The sequence below is a fragment of the Agelaius phoeniceus genome, chromosome 25 (genome assembly GCF_051311805.1).
Source record: "Agelaius phoeniceus isolate bAgePho1 chromosome 25, bAgePho1.hap1, whole genome shotgun sequence".
Classification (NCBI taxonomy): domain Eukaryota; kingdom Metazoa; phylum Chordata; class Aves; order Passeriformes; family Icteridae; genus Agelaius; species Agelaius phoeniceus.
The window spans coordinates 292,166-310,710 of NC_135289.1; the positions used below are offsets into that span (position 1 = coordinate 292,166).

The 18,545-nt window shown below is 55.2% G+C and overlaps 1 protein-coding gene across 1 annotated transcript; it reads right to left on the reverse strand.

The window, feature by feature from the left end:
- Nucleotides 1-2,349: 2,349 nt before the first annotated feature.
- WNT2B (Wnt family member 2B) lies at nucleotides 2,350-18,104 on the reverse strand. The gene is made up of 5 exons (XM_054648715.2): nucleotides 17,669-18,104; nucleotides 6,681-6,901; nucleotides 4,898-5,175; nucleotides 4,285-4,549; nucleotides 2,350-3,345 (listed from the first exon to the last, which is right to left on the reverse strand). Exons 1-5 carry the CDS (start codon nucleotides 17,830-17,832, stop codon nucleotides 3,116-3,118), a joined length of 1,158 nt encoding a protein of 385 aa, XP_054504690.1. The 5' UTR covers nucleotides 17,833-18,104; the 3' UTR covers nucleotides 2,350-3,115.
- Between the last annotated feature and the right edge of the window lie 441 nt (nucleotides 18,105-18,545).

Below are 18,545 nucleotides of genomic sequence, written 5' to 3' on the forward strand. Positions count from 1 at the left end.
TTTTCTGCTAATTGCTTGTTGATAAATGAGTGTAGCCTTGCGTAGTCCTTAGCAGAAGAAACTGTCACTTCTTCTGTCAGGTGGACTTGAGCTCGGTGGGCTGTCCCAGGACTGCTCCAGGTACTGCTGGAGCACTTGCACTTGATCCAAGTATTTTTACTCCTCTTATTTACTGCTGTGACAGAGGAATGCAGCTGCACAGGTGGACCTGGCAGAACTAGGGAGGTTTCCTGTCTCAGCTGCGGTTACTCTACAGAGCACTGGAGGCATCCAATTTCAGCATCTCCGTGATGAAGCCAGAAAGAGGGGAAGCCAATAAACCAAAGACAACCTATCCTCAGGAGTTTCCCTCTTTGTTTTAAAATATGAACCTCTGCATTCAAGAGGAGGATATATTTAGGCAGCAGCCATTGATTAAGGTGTCATTCATCAAGCTGGCCCACGGATCTCCTACAGACACCCCCCAGGGTCCTCTGCAAAAGAAGAAGTGTTTGTTGACGGCTGACCCCGGGTCCCCAGGCACTGGGTCCCTCCCAGCCCAGGGAGTGTGTCCTGCTGTGGGAGGGAGGCTTGGATTGATGGCTGAGGGGGCAGCGTTTTTTTCAAGTCTGTCGTAAATTGAGAGGAGGTGGAGCAGTAATGAAGATAAATGAGAGGCTCTTCCCGGTTGATGAGCCTGTGCTGACGGATGCTGCACTGGCTTGGGATGCCTTGGGCCTGCCTCAGACCTCCTGCTCACCTGCCAGCATTCCTTAGTACAGCCAGGATGGGAAAATTGTCTCCCTGAAATTCGGAGGGTCTTGGAAGGGCCTGGGGGAAGACCAGAAGTCTCCTGGGTAAACAGCAGCTCCAGTGCAAGAGCAGGGAAGGTGCTGCACAACCCTCTTGTGCTGTCAGGAAATTGGTTTAATTCTGTAAGAAACAGTTGAGGCAGTGGGAAGGTGGGATTCCTGTAATTCTCTCAAGATCTCCAATAAAATGTCACCTTTTGGCTTGGCTGTGGCTTTGCGGCAGCTCTGCTGAAGCTCCTTTTTCTGTATGAGCACTCTCAGGGGTTTGGCGTGGAGGAAGGTGCTTAATCCAGCCCATGGCAGGCTCTTTTAATTCTTTGAGCAGTTCCCCCATCAAAACTGGTTTTAAAGTGGATTTCTCTCCCCACTTAAACTATAATTTCCTAGGGCCATTGAGTAAGATCCCTGTTCAGAGATGCTTTTGGTGCAGTAGCCGATGGGTGGCTTAGGACCAGAATAATCTTCTTTGCCTTAATCCCATCCTGTTCCTTTGACCTTCCTCTTGAAGCCTGCTCAGCTCCCTTGCCCACACATCTCACTGCTTCCAGAGAAAACCCCAGCTCCTCAGAGACCTCTGGCGTGGCCTCTGGCTGCCATAAAGCAGACCCCAGCAAAAAGCAGGTGAATGTCCCTGTTGACTTGGCCTCTCTTATTGTTACAAGTTTGGAACTTCCATGAAAATTTCCTCTGTGTGGAACATCCTTGCCCATCAGCACAATGCTGAGCAGTATTAGGAAAGTTAACCCCATTTTTCTGGCTAAGGGAGGGGGCACAGCGTGCCTGGGGCAATGTGCAGCCTGGCTCTGGTGGGGGAGCTGAGGAGCACTCAGCCTCAGGAATTGCAATGATTAGGATAATTTCTCTTTTTTACCTGGGTCAGTTTAGTTTCCAGGTTCAACTGTTATACATTGCATTTGTTTGTATGGATTGGGACCTTTTGACCAGACTCTATAAAATATTTGTACACTAAGTAAAGCATTTTTGTAATGTCTGCTTGCTCAAATTGGTGGAGAAAAGAGGAAATTTGTAGAGGTTATGTGTGGATCCCTGTAACTTACCTACCAGCAGCTCTGTAGCTGCCTTTCCCTCCTCTCATCAGCTTCAATTTTAGCTGCTTATGTTTTGAGTGTTTGGAGGTTTTTAATGGGAAAGAGTTGTAAGTTTATCTAGCATCTCCTGCTTGACCCCGTGCTATAGAACCATGGAATGGTTTGAGTGGTGCAGGACTGTAAAACCTTTCTTGTTCCACCCCCTGCCATGGGCAGGGACACCTTCCACTTGACCAGGTTGGTCCAAGCCCTGTCCAGCCTGGCCTTGAACACTTTTGGGGATGGGGCATCCTGAAGTGTGATCCTGCTGAGAAAGGATTCCCTGGGGCTTTGGATGCTTGGCTCTGTAGGAAGCTTTGGGACAGCAGGAGCTGCAGACAGCGGGGAAGAGAAACGCTGTGGGCTGGTTCCTGCTCTGGGGACGTGCTCAGCTGAGTGAGTAGGAATTCAAAAAGCAAAGGACATAATTTTCTGGTACAGGTTTATAATTAATTTTGACTTAAAATAATAAGCAGTATACACAACATACACGTGAGTTGTACAGAGATGCTGTTGTATGGTTGACTTCAGAACCTACCAGTAAGTTCACAGGTTTCATTTGCTCTCTCAAGCCCCGTGTGTCCACCAGCATCTAGAGGTGGCCTTTGTCTCTGTGCAGTCCTTCAGAGTTCAGTTCCAGGTTACAACTCCACTTGTTCCCTGTGCTGGGGACACAGGAACAAGCCTTGTGCAGAGGTGACTCTTGCTCAGTGGGGTTAGTGATGTATCAGGTCTGCTCGAGGGAAACACAGGTATCATGGAACTGTCTTACAGCTTCACAACACCCTTCCTCTGGCCTTGCAAAAAAGATAAAGCAAGAATGCTTTTGCAAGAGTGGATTATTCTGAACTAGGGTTTTTCGCTGGTGAAGCTTTACTGTAACAGATTCTCTGGGAGGTGCAGGATTCCTCAGCCATCACATCCTGACAGTCAGTCCTCTGAGTCTCTGTTGGTCGCACCATCCCTTTGCCAAGAGAACCGTTGCAGGTTCACAGTTTAAGCAAGGATCGCAGCCTCCTGCTAGGTCAGGGATTAGTTTTGCTGAGCACATTGAAGGGCCCACAGTACCTCCTGGAAACTGCAGTCCTTTCCTTAGTGCTTTGTAGAATTAATTAAATAAAAGCCATGCAGTTGAACTACAGCTCCCAGAACATCGCGGCCCTCAGGGCACAGGGGTTTAAAAAAAAATTGCAAGGGGGGGTGGCAGTGGCTTCTTCCCTCAGTGCTCCCGGCTGATCAGGTCTGGTCCAGCCACTCGGCCCGTTTGGGGGCTTTACACGTGTGCACGTCCACAGTGTCCTCGCACTCCTTGCAGCGCACAGCGCAGCACCAGTGGAACTTGCACTCGCACTTGGTGACGCGGGTGACGCGCGTGGTGTCGTAGCCGCGGCCGCAGCACATCACCTCGCAGCCGTCCGTGCCGCGCGACGCCTTGCTGCACACGCGGCCCGCCGTGCCCAGGGAGCCTGCGGGGGAACAGAGCGCGTCAGGCTGCCCTTCTCCCCGGGTCCCTGCCCTTCCCTGCCCGCCCACCCACCCCAGGGCTTACTGGGGACCCTGGGCATCTCCATGGGTGCCACTGCTTTATGGACGTGGGATGCCACAAGCCTGGCCAGGGATGCAGCTGTGGTGTCTCTCATGTCCCCTATGATGGACGGTTGGAATGAGACAATCTTTCACATCCCTTTCAACCCAAAACCTTCTGGGTTTCTATGGCAATCTGCATGGCCCCCTTCCCATGCCCACTGCTAGAGCCTGTGTTTGCTGCTGCCAGAGCATAACAGCAGTAGGGGACAGGGATGGGGATCTGTAGCCCCTCTGTGCCTTGGGGAACCCCTGGGAGCAGTGTCTGCCCACCAAGCCAGGTTTTGCAGCTGGCAAAGCTCAAAATGCCCTCTCTGCTTAGGCTGAGCATGGCAGGGCCATGCGCTCCCCACTGAACTCCCATGGCTGCTGTGAACTAAACTGGGAATGCTCCAGGCTGAGAAACCCTTGATCATCTCTGCTGGAGTCCAGCAGCCCTGATGCCTCTGCCCTGCTCTCATCCCAACCTCGGGCTGTGTTCAGAGGAGCAGCCTGTGCGTGGAACAGGCTCTTTGTTGCCTGTTCAAGGGAGCTTTGCTCTGCAGAAGATGGGCTCTGAGGATACACTCCATTTCTGTGATGATCAGAAGCCTGAGGGGTTTGGGGCCTTGGTGTAAAGCCTGGGGATTTTGGACCAATGCAGTCCTGCCTGTGCAGGTGTGGAGTGCTGTGGGGAGTCTTGGGTCTGGGTAGCCCCCTCTCCAAAGAGTGGGGTTGAGTGGAGGAGCTGAGCCCCCAGGCTGGGCTAGCTGGGAGCTGCTGGCCTGTTGGGAAGGGAGGAAGAGATGCTTTTGGGTAATGACTGGAGCTCCAGGTTTTACCTGCTGACTTGTCCATCACGCAGTAATCAGGTGAGTTCTCAAAATACACCAGATCTGTTTTTGTGGGCTTCCTGAAGTTCTTGTTGGCCACAGTGAAGCCAGTGCCATCCTGATTCATTGTCACCTGGATGGCCCCATTATATTTCTTCCTTAGGTAATCCCCTGTTTTTCGAAAATCTGACATTGCCAGCCAACAAGTCCTTAGTGTGCAGGAGCCACTGACCCCGTGGCATTTGCACTCCAGCTTCAGGAAGCGCTTCACAGCCTGTGGGAAGAGAGAGGGGTAAGGACCAGTGGTCACCCTGGGCATCAGATACTGCAGCAGTGTCTGCTCATTGCTGGTGCAGCTTACCAGCCCCTGGCTATGTGGGATGGGGCTCCCAATGGGAGACAGGGCTGTGTATGGAGGTCACCAATGCCAGCAGCAGCAAGGACACAGGAGGCAAAGGTGACGAGGTCCTGCCATTCCCTAGGGCAAGGCAGGGCAGCATCCAGCCTTATCCACAGCAGGAGCTGCCCTCCAAAGATGCCCAAGGTCCCGTTTCTCTGGCCAAGCTGTTCTGGCTGCCCAGTCCCCCTGGGAAGGTCCCAGAGCTCCTGGGGCTGCACTCACCATCCTCCCGCAGCGGTTGTTGTGCAGGTTCATCAGCGCCCGGGCATCCTTCACCTTTTTCTCCTTGGCATCCACGAAGGCTTTGGCAAAGCGGATGCCGTAGTTGATGTTGTCGCTGCAGCCGCCCCAGTCGAACTCCCCGCGCTCGTCCTTGGAGCGGCCCCTCTTGAGCGGGTCACAGCTGCAGACCTTGAGGTCCCCCTGGCTGCACGCCCGCGTGATGGCATAGACCACCCCGGCCGAGGAGATGGCGTAGACGAAGGCGGCCTCCCTGCTGCCTGCCACGGGAGAGAGACAGGAACGGGGAGTGAGTGTGCCAGGCCGTGCCAAGTGCCTGCAGCCCATGAAGAACCGGGCCTTGGGAGCGACACCATCCTGTGTGTGGATAAGCCAAGCCCAACCATCTCTGCTGACCACAGCGTCCGGCCTCGGCTGCCCGGGAGCCCTTCAGGCTGACTGCAGTGCTCAGGGTACATGCCCAGGGGTGGTGAGAGCAGCCAGCACCCTCGGGCCAGGGCGGCTGCCCTCCCTCCCTGCCTCCCTCGGGCCGGGCGCGGCTCCCCCTGCACAGCACAGCTTGCTGCTGCTATTCTGTGTCTCTGGTTCAAGTTCGCAGCTGGTTTTATAATGCTGTAAAAGAAGCTGCAAATCAAAACCATGTTAGTCTTCATTTCGAGAGCCTTTGAAAGCAACTTCAAAGGCAGCAGAGCTGTCTTTGGGCCTCGCAGGATGGGGCTGTGGCGAGGAGCTTTCATCATTCCCCATCCTTTGCCAGGAGAGGATGCGAGCAGGAGAAAAGGTGCTGTGATGGGAACAGAGAGGCTGAGCAGCAGGCTGCAGCATGGCGGGGTGGAAGCTTCATTCAGCATTCCAGGCCCCTTCCTCCAGTTTGGTCAGGCATCTGGCTTGTGGCTCTGCTGCTTGTCCACCCCACGGGCAGCTGCTGCATCCCCCCGCCAGCGAGGAGCAAGCCCCCCACTCACCGGCTCCTTCTGTGGCACTCACGTGTCCTCCATACGAGCTGTGAATGGAAAGACTCTCCCAGCCGCTTTTGATTCGGAGGCCACATGGCTGGATGCTCCCAGCACGTCATGGGATGCAGCAGCATCTGTCCTGCAGTGCTGCTGCCTTGTGCTGGCTCCCAGGGCCTTTTTGCTCCCAGAGCATCCTGGGCAGCTGGAGCCCGTGATGCTGCTCCTGCTCTGGAACCACCTCACCCCTGTCCCCATCGTGCCTTTCCTCTTTGTTCCTTGGGTGCCTTTCCTGGGTGTGTCCCTCCTTGTGTTGTATCCGTCTCTCACCTGAGGGGGAAGGTCTCTCCCATCAGGGCCATGCCCAGTCCTTTGTGCAGGGCTGGCACCTGCCCCGCAGCCATGGTCCTCCTACACCTCCGAGCCTGAAGCAGGGACTGGAGCTGTATCTGTGCCTTGCCTCCCTTGCCATGCGAGGGAACAGCCAGTTCCCACGTGAATTGCTGAGTCCTGGCCAACCCCGCTCTCCAAATATTTATATATCCCATTACTGTTTACATATGCGCCTGTTCTCCGGAGGTGTCTCCTCCTTCCCCCTTCTCCCCCAGTGCTCCCCCTGCTCCATCTCATCTGGTGCAGCTATTCCAAACGCACTGCTCTGCTCCCATTACTACTTGATTAATTTACAAGGAAAGGCAAAGCTCTCCTCAGGGAGTAATCCAAGCCACCGGGCATGGCAGCCCAGTGGGAGGAGAGACTCTCCCAGGAAGAGAAGTCTCAGGGTGGTGGCAAGGGGACAGGGCAGGACCTACTTCTCAGCATGACCCGGCCGAAGACGGTGTGGTCGCGGTCCAGGGTGCTGCAGTTCCAGCGGTGGTGCCGGAATTGGTGCTGGCACTCCCGGATCCACTCCTTGGCTCCCTCCCCAACCGACTGCATGATGTCAGGGTACCTCTGGCAGAGCTGCCGCTGCTTGTTCACCAGCCCGGGGATGTTGTCACAGATCACCCTCGCGCCCAGTGCCCCGATGTACCTGCGCGAGAGAACGGTGCCGCGTTACTGCCCTGCCTGCACAGGGGAGTCACAGCATCACTGAGGGGATGGGATCCACAAGGATCATCCACTCCAACTCCTGGCCTTGCACAGAACACCCCCAAAATCCCACCCTGGGACTGGGAGCATTGGCTGAACACTTCTTGAGCTCTGGCAGCCTTAGGGCCACGACCACTGCACTGGGGAGCCTGTATGTGCCCCACCACCTTCTGGAAGAACCTTTTCCTGATATCCAGCCCAAACCTCCCCTGACACAGCTCCAGGCATTGCCTTGGTTCCTGTTCCTGGTCACCAAGATAGGAGATCAGAGCTGCCCCTCCACTACCCCTCAAGAGAAAGTTGCAGACCCCAGTGAGTCTTTTTGTTTAATGAAGTAATCCCAAGGTGCATGAGCCAGGAGCAAGCAGAGCTTTTCTCAGTGTGTGCATCACTGCAGGAAGGGGCAGGGAGTCTGTGGAGCCCATCTCCCCCAGCAGACAGCCAGCTCTGGGTGCTGTGAGACATGGGATGTCTCCCATAAGCCTGGCCTGTGTCAGCTCCTGGGGCAGCAGCAGAGAAACTTGCTGATGTGCAAAACCTCCCTCCCAGCCTCTTCCCAACATGCCAGCCCCGTGCTGTCACCCAGCCCTGCTGAGCACAGCAGGATGGAGCCCAGCTGAGCCCAGGGTGGCTCCTGCAGCCTCTGCCCTTTCTCCTGCCTGCATTTGTCAGCAATGTCCATGGCACAGACACCTGTGGATGCGCAGGGAGGGAGGAAGAGGAGCAGGCTGCAGCAGTTGGTGCTGCCCTCCTCACACACACTGTCATCCCCCAGCTGTGGATTTCTCTCTGTGCATCTCCTGACCATTTACTCTCGTGTCCTGAATCTCCACAACTGGCAGAACTCTGCTGCGGCTCCTGTCTTCCTTGCGTCCCACCTGTACCCTGCTCCCCTCCCCGCAGCCGTGGGGAGAGAGCAGAACTCGGAGCAGACAGACAAGACACAAAGAGCAGCCTGCCAGAGCCTGGCTGAGCCCGTGGGCAGCTTTCCACAGCCACGGGGGAGGGACCTGAGCTCTGCCCCGCTCTCTCCCCATCCCGGACAATGGCAGCAACGTGGAATTTTCCATCCCGGTCGGCTCCCGCCTGCACCACCCGCTCACCCCTCTGGCTGCTTGTGCTTGAGGATGATTTTTGCTGCAGAGCACAGAGCTGGGATTCTGGCTGGAAGGGATGAGGTTTGGGTGATATTCAGATTTTTTCTAACCCCCACCCAGACTGGAAGCACAAACCTTCCTTCAATAATAATAAAAAGCAATAAGCTTGGACAATATTTCATTGTCTGTCTCTGGACATGTTCTCTCAGTTCTATCCACCCCAGAGAGAGCTCCCAGGCTCAGGAAAGCCCTGCAAGCAATGGGATCTGCTCCCTCTTTTAAAATATTTTGTTTAAATGCTGGCAGAAGCACAAGGTCATCCCGGGCTGGAGCTGAGGATAATAAACCCAGCTCCCCATGGCTTTGCAAACCCAGACTCCAAGGGGCAGTGATCTTTATTGTCACAAGCATGCTCACCAGCCTTTTATCCTGAAGCAGAGGAACAGGGGAGTGGCAGAAGCTGTTTGGGAAAGAAAAGCCAACAGGAGCTCCTTGAGCACTGCTGACTGGGGATGTTTCAGTGCCTTGCTCGTGCCAGGCTGAGAGCAGCCCCTTCCTTCCATGGGGACAGGGCAGGGGAGCATCCCACCAGCTGGATGGTGGCACTGTGACATGGAGTGGGACTGCAGAATTCCTCCCCAGAGGCATGGTCAGCTCCCCAGCCCTGAATTCATTCTGCCCAGCAAGGATGGGGTGGCTGGCTTACCCCTGCCTGTGCTGCAAGGCAGGGATGAGATGCTGCGAGGCAGCACGTTGCACAATGGAAGTTCAGAAGTAGCCAAAGCTCCTCTTTGCTGGAGAAAAGTGATGCTGGGAAAGGTAAAATGTTCTGTGACAGGCCACCTCACCAGGGACCTTGTGGGGCTGCAGCACTCCAGGCCCAGCTGAGAGTGGGCTGGGACACAGCAGCCGGCAGCAGAGCTGCCTCCCAGAATTGAGAGTGATGGATAAAGCACTAACACCATCCCCTGGGAGACCGAGATCAAGGGAAACCCTCCAGACAAGATAAACACCAGGCACTCCCTTTTTCACACTGGAAGCTAATTACTGCTCCTTAATTCTCCTGCCAAATACCCAGATCAGAGCAAACATTATCAGCAGGAGAAAGTGGAGGGAGAGCAGAGCACAGGGCACCGACTGCTGCTGTAGCAGCTCACCATGAGCATCCCACAAGGGCCAGTGGCTGCATCTCCCTTTGCCTGTGGCAGCACATTTACCACAGCACCTACAGGACTCCATCAGAGTTTATGTACTAAAATCTAACACACAACTAAAGGGAAAATTCCTCCCCTGACCTGGGAAGGCTGCGGTTGTCTCGGCAAAGATGAAAGCTTCCACTTGGTGAGAAATGCTCCAGTAGAGTTCAGTTACTCTGAAATGGAGCAAGACGAGGAACAGCAGAAAATTCTGCCAAGCAGAGTTTTGGGAAGGAAAAAACCCAAACATTTGTTTTGGATAGATGAAAGCATCCCTTCCAATTTTATTTCTCAAAATCTGTGACATTTTAAAAATACTGCAGTGAGAAAGACAATGGATGTTCCGAGAAGTCCCCAGCTGCCTTATCAGAACTTCCTTTTCAATCAAATGAAGCTGTGCTGGAAGTGGCACACTGCTGCAGTGTTGTACTCTGGGGTAATCTGCATTTTTGTAGCTGAAAAAACCCACAAAACCCAAGCCCTGAGTTCAGAAAAGTCTGTGAGAGATAACTTCTCCTGGTGCTGGAGGCTCCTCAGGCCTGGACTTCAGGGTTGGGAGGAGAGAGGTAGGAGCTGGACAGCCCGCAGTGAGGAGGAGCTGGGAGGCAGGGAAGAAGGGAGTGGATAATTAAGTGCACGTGGGGGTAACAATCCCCCACCCTGTCCAACAGGATTCCATACACTGCTGCCTCCTGAGGGTGTGTGAAGCCCTGGCATCGTCCCTTGCCAAGTGCAGAGCTGTTTGCCCAGCTTGGGTGAGGGGCTGGCACAGTCCCTCTGACCATCCCGGGCTGCATGGCGCTGCAGGGTCACCTCCTGCCCATCACTGTGCAATTCCAAGCTTTTCCGAGTTGCATTTCCCATTTTCCTGCCCATTGGTGTGCAATTGGGAGTGCTGCAGTGTCACCCCCTGCCCATCAGTGTGCAATTGGGGGTGCTGCAGTGTCACCCCCTGCCCATTGGTGTGCAATTGGGGGTGCTGCAGGGTCACCTCCTGCCCATCACTGTGCAATTCCAAGCTTTTCCGAGTTGCATTTCCCATTTTCCTGCCCATTGGTGTGCAATTGAGAGTGCTGCAGTGTCACCCCCTGCCCATCACTGTGTAACTGGGGATGCTGCAGTGTCACCCCCTGCCCATCAGTGTGCAATTGGGGGTGCTGCAGTGTCACCCCCTGCCCATCAGTGTGGAACTGGGGGTGCTGCAGGGTCACCTCCTGCCCATCAGTGTGCAATTGGGGATGCTGCAGTGTCACCTCCTGCCCATCAGTGTGCAATTCCGAGCTTTTCCGAGTTGCATTTCCCATTTTCCCCTGAGCTGGTGTGCGGGGCCGTGCTGTGGGAACTGCGCTGCCTCTCCCTCCCTCCCTGCCTTCCCTGCTGCTCACAAGGCAGCACAGACAGCTGAGGATGGAGACCTTATCTTCCAAGGGCAGGTGCTTCTGCAGCCTGCGAGGTGAAGGCCTCCTGTCCCTCCCTGCGAGCTGCAGGGCTGCATGCAGAGGTGCAGCTGCATGCAGAGCCCATCCCAGACCCACGAGTGGAACAGGAGACTCCCGTCACGCGCTGCCTCCAAGCTGTTGTTCTTGTGGAGAGTCTGCTGACTTTGGCTCTTGTAAACAAGGGAAACCTAAATTGCTTCTAAGATAAACATGCAAATCAGAGGCAGACGCATCTCTTTAGCTGGTGGCGTGCAGGCTGCGCAGGCCCCTCCGCGGCTGGGCTCCGAGTCCAGCTCCTGCGCTTCCCACACCAACCCTCAGCTCCTGTGGCCCTCGTGGCGCCTCTGCCCTCGGCTCTGCTGACAGTCTGAGCAGCTCCTCCCGAGAGATCAGCTGGGAAGTGTCTCTTGGAAAACGAGGTTTTGAAATAAAGAAATCAATTTAATGGGAATTCAGAAAATTACATGGCATCGGAAACTGTCCTGTTGCTCTTCTGTAATACCGAGATATTCCTGCAAAGTGAGTGCCCTAATTCAGTTTCCAATGAAATTTATACTAGACACTGCTTTAGCTAAGACTTGATTTTTCGCCATTTCATAAGGCATTGGAAAATCTATTTGAACAAGACTTGATTTTAATAGGGAAATCTTTGGAATTGCCATTCTCAGACAAATCTACATTTTAGTGCTCTGAATTAAAACAGCTGCTGGAAATGTCATAAATTCCTATTGTGGGTTGCACCAATACCATTAAAGGCACAGTTTTAAATTAGATTAATAGAAGCTAAGCTTAATTAAAACCACTGTCACAGCTTTACCCCCAGCTGCTCCCAGGGGTTCTGGGCAGTCTCTGAGGTCTGCTGAGAGGTCTGAGGCTGAGAAGAGAACATGGTTTGGCTTCTTTGTGGCATCAGAGGCTGTTGGAGTCCATCCCCTGGGAAGAGTGATTCAGTTCCCCATTGCTCTGTAACTACCCTGGCTTCTGGTGTCTTCCCATCCCACTGGATCCTCATGGAATCTGTATTTTGGAGGGAGGCTGGAAAGCCCATGGCAGCTATTGGAGACAGCTTGTGCAGATAGGATCAAATCCAACATCCCTCTTTGCCTGCTAAAGAGCAAATTCCATCACGCCTGGCAGCATCTCACCTCCTCGAGTTCTTTGCATACTTCCCAAGGATGCTGCACCTTCCTTCCTCTGCTCCCCCTGCCGTGGCAGACAATTTACAGCCAACTGCCAAGCACTTCGGGCTGCAAGGTGCTATAAACATCTGAGATATTATTTTAGTATTACAAACCCTGAGTATTTTATTAAGCCCCACTGGGAACAGGGCCATCCTGGCCTGCTGGAAGTGTTAATGCCTTTGAGTGATTAATAGTCCTAATTTCCTCACTTACAGCCACTACTCTGCATGTTGAGAGCCTTAGTCTCACTTCAATAATTTTTAATATCATAATGCTGAGCCACTAGCAGTGCCACTCGGGGGACATTTTTTATTTTCTGCACCATCTTTCTCTTTCTTGTGCATCCCTCTTTTAAAGTTGTCTGCCTTCAGATCCTGCTCAGAGTCCCCTCTCTGTGGCTTTCCTGCACCCCGTGCAATCTTTGGGATGTAGTTTGTGTGAGGAGGACTGAAGCACTGTGCTCCTGGGGAGATGGAGCAAATGGGTGCTGCAGTCTCTTGTCCCCTGGGCAGATGTGGGAGATTTTGCTGTTGGCATCTTGCATAACCTGAAAAGTGAGGTTTGAAAACTTTGGTCAGCACTAGGTTAAAGCTGTTCCTCAGGGACGTTGTTGCTGGCGCATGAATACAAAATAATTTGCTCATTAAAAATATGCTTTACCCTTAAGAACCAATTTTTTTTCTCCCCAAATCTCAAAGTCCTTTGCTAAAAGGTGGGGAGGTAAGACAGCCTCAGGTGATAAAGCTGGATGTACAATTCTCTTTTTCATGGCATATCCTCTGTGTTAGGTGTGTGCTGCTCCAAGAAGAAGCTGTGATTCCATAGGCTCTGGCCCAGCACAGATCTCCTCATGGCACTGCTGAAATCACTTTTGGTAATAGCAAAAGCTAATGAGTTTGGAAGAGCAGAAGGATTTTTTTCTTTCTGCATTTCTTTCTGAGAACGATTTCCCATAGGTGAAAGTGACCCTAATGAAAAATGGACTGAGCAGCACAGTTAGGATTATTATAACTGTTCAGAGTGACTGAGAGAACCCATCTGTTCCACCCACCCTAACCAAGAACACCAGGGCTGCTGCAAAGGCCATGGGGTTCATTCTCCATCAGCCTGACATTACTTTAAAACTTATTTTTCACAGCGTGGCTGTCTGGACAGCCGGAGCTGTGGAGCGCCTCAGGATAAAGACTTCCTGGTCACTGACCTCCTGCTTTTATTGCCATGCAGAGAGCTCTGCAACAGCGAACCGGCAGCACCGCAGATCTCCGTGTCCCGAGGGCTGCACGTCCTCTCCCCTTGGAGGTGGCAAGTTCAGCTCCTGGAGCTTTGTCCCTGTCCCTGCCCGTGGCAAAGGGGCTGGAATTGGATGCTTTAGGGTCCCTTCCAACCATTCTGTGATTCTGTGGTTCTGTATCGTGCCTGCAGCAGTGCCGAGACTGAAAGGGCGATGAGCTGCTCGGCACTGGTGGCAGAGGCTCCTGCAGGGCACAGGATGGGATCACAGCTACAGCCCTTGGAGCCCCCACAGAGCCTGCCAGACCCTGTGTGAGCAAAGCCCCCGGGCTGCTGTGGGTCTGCCCAGCTGAGGCTGGCACGGAGGGGAGGAGCAGCAGCCCCCAGAGGGTCACACGCGGGCTGTGCAGCTCCTCCATCCATGCAGCTGTCTTTCCCTTGGCTTGGTTTCAAACATTCCTGTTGATGCTATTTCCCCTCCCACACACCTTAGTATGATGCCTGCTTGAATGAGCCTCTCTCTCCTGTATCCTGTACCCACACATACGTGTGGCTCCATTTTTCCATCACTCCTTGTGCCCATCCTGCAGCTGGAGCACTGGTGTCTCAGAGGGAATGCAGGCAAATCCTGGAGGAGAGCACCAGTGGGAGCACAGCCAGCAGCCCATCCTGGTGGGAATGTCTCCTTCCCCATCTGCACTGGGGGATCTCCTTGCCAAACACTTGGCCAGAGCCACATCCAGGGCTTGCTCTGGCACACAGGGAGCCATGGGCACTCCTGCTTCACGATCTGCCCGTGGTGTGTTTTCCATGCCCATAAACACACTCCTCCTTCCCTGGCCAAGGAAGGGAGCTGGACCATGAGGGCTGCCTGGCTCTGGACTGGTCATCCCTCAAAATCCCCATATGTGCATCACACCCCGGGGCGCAGCAGCTCTCTTGGAGCCCCCATATCCTGACAGCACCATGGGTAGTCCCATGTGGTTGCCAGGTTCCCACACGCTCTCCAACCCACACCCAAACTTGCAATCCTCTTCCTTCCACAGATTTGTTTTATCTCTTTGGGAGCCTGATGCCTCCCATCTGTTCCAATGCCAAATGAAATTAAATATTTGTAGTTTCCAAGGGCTGTGGTTAGCAATAAACAAGTTAGCTAACAAGGATTTGGTGTGCTGGGGGAGCTGGGGGGGTCTGTGTGGGTTGCAGGAGAGTGGGTGTGTGTGAGGGTGGGATGCAGAGGGGTATGCAGGGCTTTGTGTACATTTTTCTTTAACCAAACCTTTAATTTTAGAATGGCTTTCCACACCAGAATGGCTCGTCGGGCTCTCAATAATGAGTAAACTCTACTTAGTTATTTACAACAAGTTTGTTTATTGCACAGTTTATGTTTATAAGCAACATTTGTCTAATCTCCCAAATCTCTCCCAAGGAATTTCGGGGGCCGCTTTTGGGGCCTGGCGGGCTCTGGCGGCGCAGGGCACAGCCCAGCCAGCGCCATCCCCCAGACGATGCTGCTCTCCCTGCCAGTGCATGCAAGTGTAAACGGGATTTAGGGATTTTCCCGTTGCATTCCTTCCTAATTTCTGTCTGTGTTTCAGCTGGTATTTTGTTGCTAAGTAACACTTTGGAGTTTGGAAGCATTTGTGCAAGGGTGCTGCTTGCCACAGCCACAGCCACCTCACTGTCACCGTGAGTCACAGAGCCCGGCCACAACCACACAGGCCAAAACCACACTGTCCCCAACCTGTCCCCTCTGCTGTGCTCTGAGCACGTGCACACACACACACAGCCACTCTTTTGGATGCCAAAGTTCACCAATTCCTGGCGTTTATGTGCAGCGGTTGGGCCATGCCTGACGTCACTGAAAATTAATAATTTGCAGTTGTTTAGAAGAAACATTTGGTTGATATTTCCTTTCCATGTACTGTGATCAGAGGAGACCCAATTTTTCCTATAAAACTACTTAAAAAGTTGACTCTGAAAATGAGAAACATTTCCTCTAGTTCCCCAAGTTTATTGTGTGTGAATCCCTAGAAGAATTTGGCAATAATAATTAAAATAAGGAAGGATGATGCACCACCAAATGCATTTACTGTAATATCAGTGGTGCTAAAGATGTGCTTGGAAAGCTATGCAAATCACTGAATAAGTTTTTTTCCCAAACCACAGCTGGCTGAAACCATTTTCAGTAAAACACAATTTCATCTAAACACGCTATTTTATCAGGACTGACACGTCCAGCACAACAGCGCTCGGTTCAATTTAGGCTTTTCTTAGGAATGCTCTGCTTTCCAGAAGAGAAAGCTCAATTGAAAGTGTGAACCTTTAAGAGTTTTATATATTCCATTTCTAGTCGTTTTTGTTTCAAAAGTCATGTATTTGAGGCGCTTGGGACCAGCACTGCTCGGTAACAATGCCCAAAGGCGTGGAGGAGCCTGGCTGCACTGGGGCCCTGGGGCTGCCCAGCTCCGGGCACAGCTCCCTGGGCTGCCCTGCTCTGCTGTCCCCTCGAGCTGCCAGCCGGGATCAGCCTGCAAGCCGAGAACACAAACTGCTGTGGGAGCTAAATCTAGCGTCCTCCACACAAGCCACAGCTACCGAGCTTTGAACGTGGCTGGGTTTGCTCCCGCTTGCTGGGAAGGGACACGCGCCTGGAATGAGGGCAGCCCGCGGCGAGCCGCGCTGGGAGCAGCGGGGCACAGCACGGGAAATAGGCGGCTTTAATGCTCCTCCTGAAGAGGGAATTTTCACCCTTCAGGCAGCATCCACGTGTGTTACCAGAACTGCCCATCCCTGGGCAGACGATGCTGCGACTGCTCCGTTCCTCCTTTTTTCCCAGCCATGTTATCCCACGCACCCACTCCTCAGCTCTAACCAGCCTCTCTTTCTCCAGCCTCTGTGACAATGGGAATAATCCAACTTCTCCACTGTCCCTTCCTTCCTTCCTCAGCTTTTCACATTTTAGCAGCCTCACCTTGCCCACAGAAGCAATCCTGCCCTCACCTGCCCTGCTGGGTTGGGGCAGAGCTGGCTCTGGAAGCCAGGTCAGTGCTTGTATCAACCTGAGACTCCCCAACAGTGACTCATTTTCTCTCCCAGTGATTCCAGTTCCCCTCAGCTGACCAGGTTTCGGGAAAGTTCCTCCAGGCATGGCTGTGAACAGCCTTGCTCTTTCCACTTTCCATTTGTCCCCCAGAGCATTTTCTGGTCTCTTGAAGAAGTTGCTTTTGTGCTTGGTTACCACCAGGTGCCCGAGCAGCCTGTCCCCTGAGCTCCCGCTCCCTCCTAGCCCCACAGCTTTCCCACCAGCCCCTCTCACCCTGGAATCGCTCTCCCAGGGATGCCAGCCCGGCCAGGGCCGCCACACGCCCAGACGTGCTCTCAAACACCGGCAATACTTGTGCTATCTGCATGACTATTAAGTGCTCCCGGCCCCTTACAGAGTGCTCCACGGTAGCTGAGAATTTCCAGAAACTACCGTTTTCTTTCAGTGGCAGATGAGTTGAATTTGATTAAGTTTTGCCTCATCCACCGTGATCTGTTAATGATGATGAGATTGGCTTGGAAAACATTGTTTTCCAGAAGATTAGAGAGGACTTTTATAGGGTGGGGGACACTGAGAACTTTACTGCAGCCAACTATTTTTTTTCTCCAGTGTTGCTGAACTACTGAAACAGCACAGGGTCACTTGGAAAACTTCTCGATCCTTGTTTTCCTAATTACTGTCATTCTGCATAGATGAATTTTCATTGTTTCACGAACCGGGGCAGGAGGGGACTAATTTCCAGAAGGTTTTTGTTATGGCGTCATTTCTGTCTCTTACAAAGCCTCATCTTATCTAAAGGAAGGGGGACATCAACTTTCTTCGCTTCCCAGGAGCAGAGTAAATAACTGCGGGGCAGCCCTGCAGCCGGCGGGGACGGGAGCTCCGGCGGGGCCAGGGTGGATCAGGGGATCCGAGCCGCCGGCGCTTCCCCTGCCCAAACCGTACCGAGGGGCTCCTCCTCCTCCTCCTCCTCGCCGTGTCCGGGAGGGAAGGCTGTCAGAGGCGGCACAGCGCACGGGCTTCGGCCCCCCGACAGACCCGGAGCTCCCCGCGACAAGTCCGATCCCCAGGGAAGGAGCGGGGCATTCTCGGGGCGCGGGCTGCCCGTGACGGCTGCGGTGACGGCGCCGCGGGGAGAGACTCGGTACCGGCCCCGCTCCGGCCGCCGCCCCGCTCTGCTCCGGGAGCCCGGGACGCGGCCGGAGCCGCGGAGGTGGAGCCGGGGGAGCCCGCACGGCCCGGCCGGTCCCGCCGGCTCCCACGGCCGCACGTCGGGCGCTGCGGGGCTCGCTGCGCTCCCGCCGGCGCTGCCCCGTCCCCTCGTCGGTCTTCCCCGTCCCCATCCCCATCCACATCCACGTCCCCGCCCTGTCCCCGTTCCCGGCCATTCTCGTTCTCATCCCCATCTCCATCCCCGTCTCCATCTCCATCCCCGTCCCACGGCCGCGCCCCGCGCAGCTCCCGCCCGCGGTGCCCGGGGACCGTCGGGGCGGCGGGGCCGTGGCCGGGACTCACTCACCACCACGAGGAGTCGGCGCGAGGCGTCAGGGCCAGCAGGAGGAGGACGAGGGGAAGGCAAAGCCGGGGGGCCGCGCCCGCCGTCCGAGGGAAGGCTCCGCACTCCGCACGCCCGGGGGCCACGGCAATCCCAGGAGACGCTTCCAGGCGGTTTGGGCTGAGCATATCTCTCCGGGGCGGGGTCCAGACGGAGAAATGACCGGGGAAGGGGGTCCTGCCCGCGCTCCCCTCGGGGCACTGCCCGTCACGGCCCCGCGGCGCGTCCGCCGGCTCCGCGCTGCTGAGCGAGCCCCGGCTGGGCCCCCGCGCCCGGGCTCATGCTGCCGCGGGGGGCGGCGGGCGGGGGTCCCTCCCCGCGGGGCTGGGGGCGCTCAGCGGGGCCCGCGCCCCCCGAGCGGCGCGGGGCGGGCGGCGGCGGGGCCGGGCCGGGCCATGGAGGGCCTTGCGCGGAGGGCGAGGGCGCTCTGGGGATGGGAGCGCGGGGGCCGCGGCCAAATATTGCCGGCGCCCGCCGTGCTGCGGGCTCTCATTGGGCAGAGTCAGAGGCGCGGAGCCGCCGCTCCGGCCGGACCGACCCCCGCCTCCCCGAGGGCACGTCGGACAGCCCCCTCCGGGCTCCTGCCCCCGCCGCCGCCCCGCGCCGGGGCCGCTCCCACCGCCGCGCCCGCACCCGCGGGGATGCGCCGGCAGCCGCCGCTCGCGGCCGCCCCGTCGGGCCCCGCCCGGGGAAGGGGCTCAGCGGGATCGGGATGCGGGATGCGGGATGCGGGATGCGGGATGCGGGATGCGGGGCCGGCTCCGCCCGCGCTGCCCCCGCCAGGTGTCACTGCTGGGTGGGAAACCGCGGGGGAGCCGCGCTCCGCTGGGCCCCGCGGGAC

Excerpts from the sequence above, each read along its gene's own strand:
- WNT2B (XM_054648715.2), bottom strand. The coding sequence starts at position 17,832 with ATGCTCAGCCCAAACCGCCTGGAAGCGTCTCCTGGGATTGCCGTGGCC. Across the intron at positions 6,902-17,668 it reads CGCGCCGACTCCTCGTGGTG|GTACATCGGGGCACTGGGCG; the intron begins GTGAGTGAGTCC and ends TCTCTCGCGCAG. Across the intron at positions 5,176-6,680 it reads CGGCCGGGTCATGCTGAGAA|GCAGCAGGGAGGCCGCCTTC; the intron begins GTAGGTCCTGCC and ends CTCCCGTGGCAG.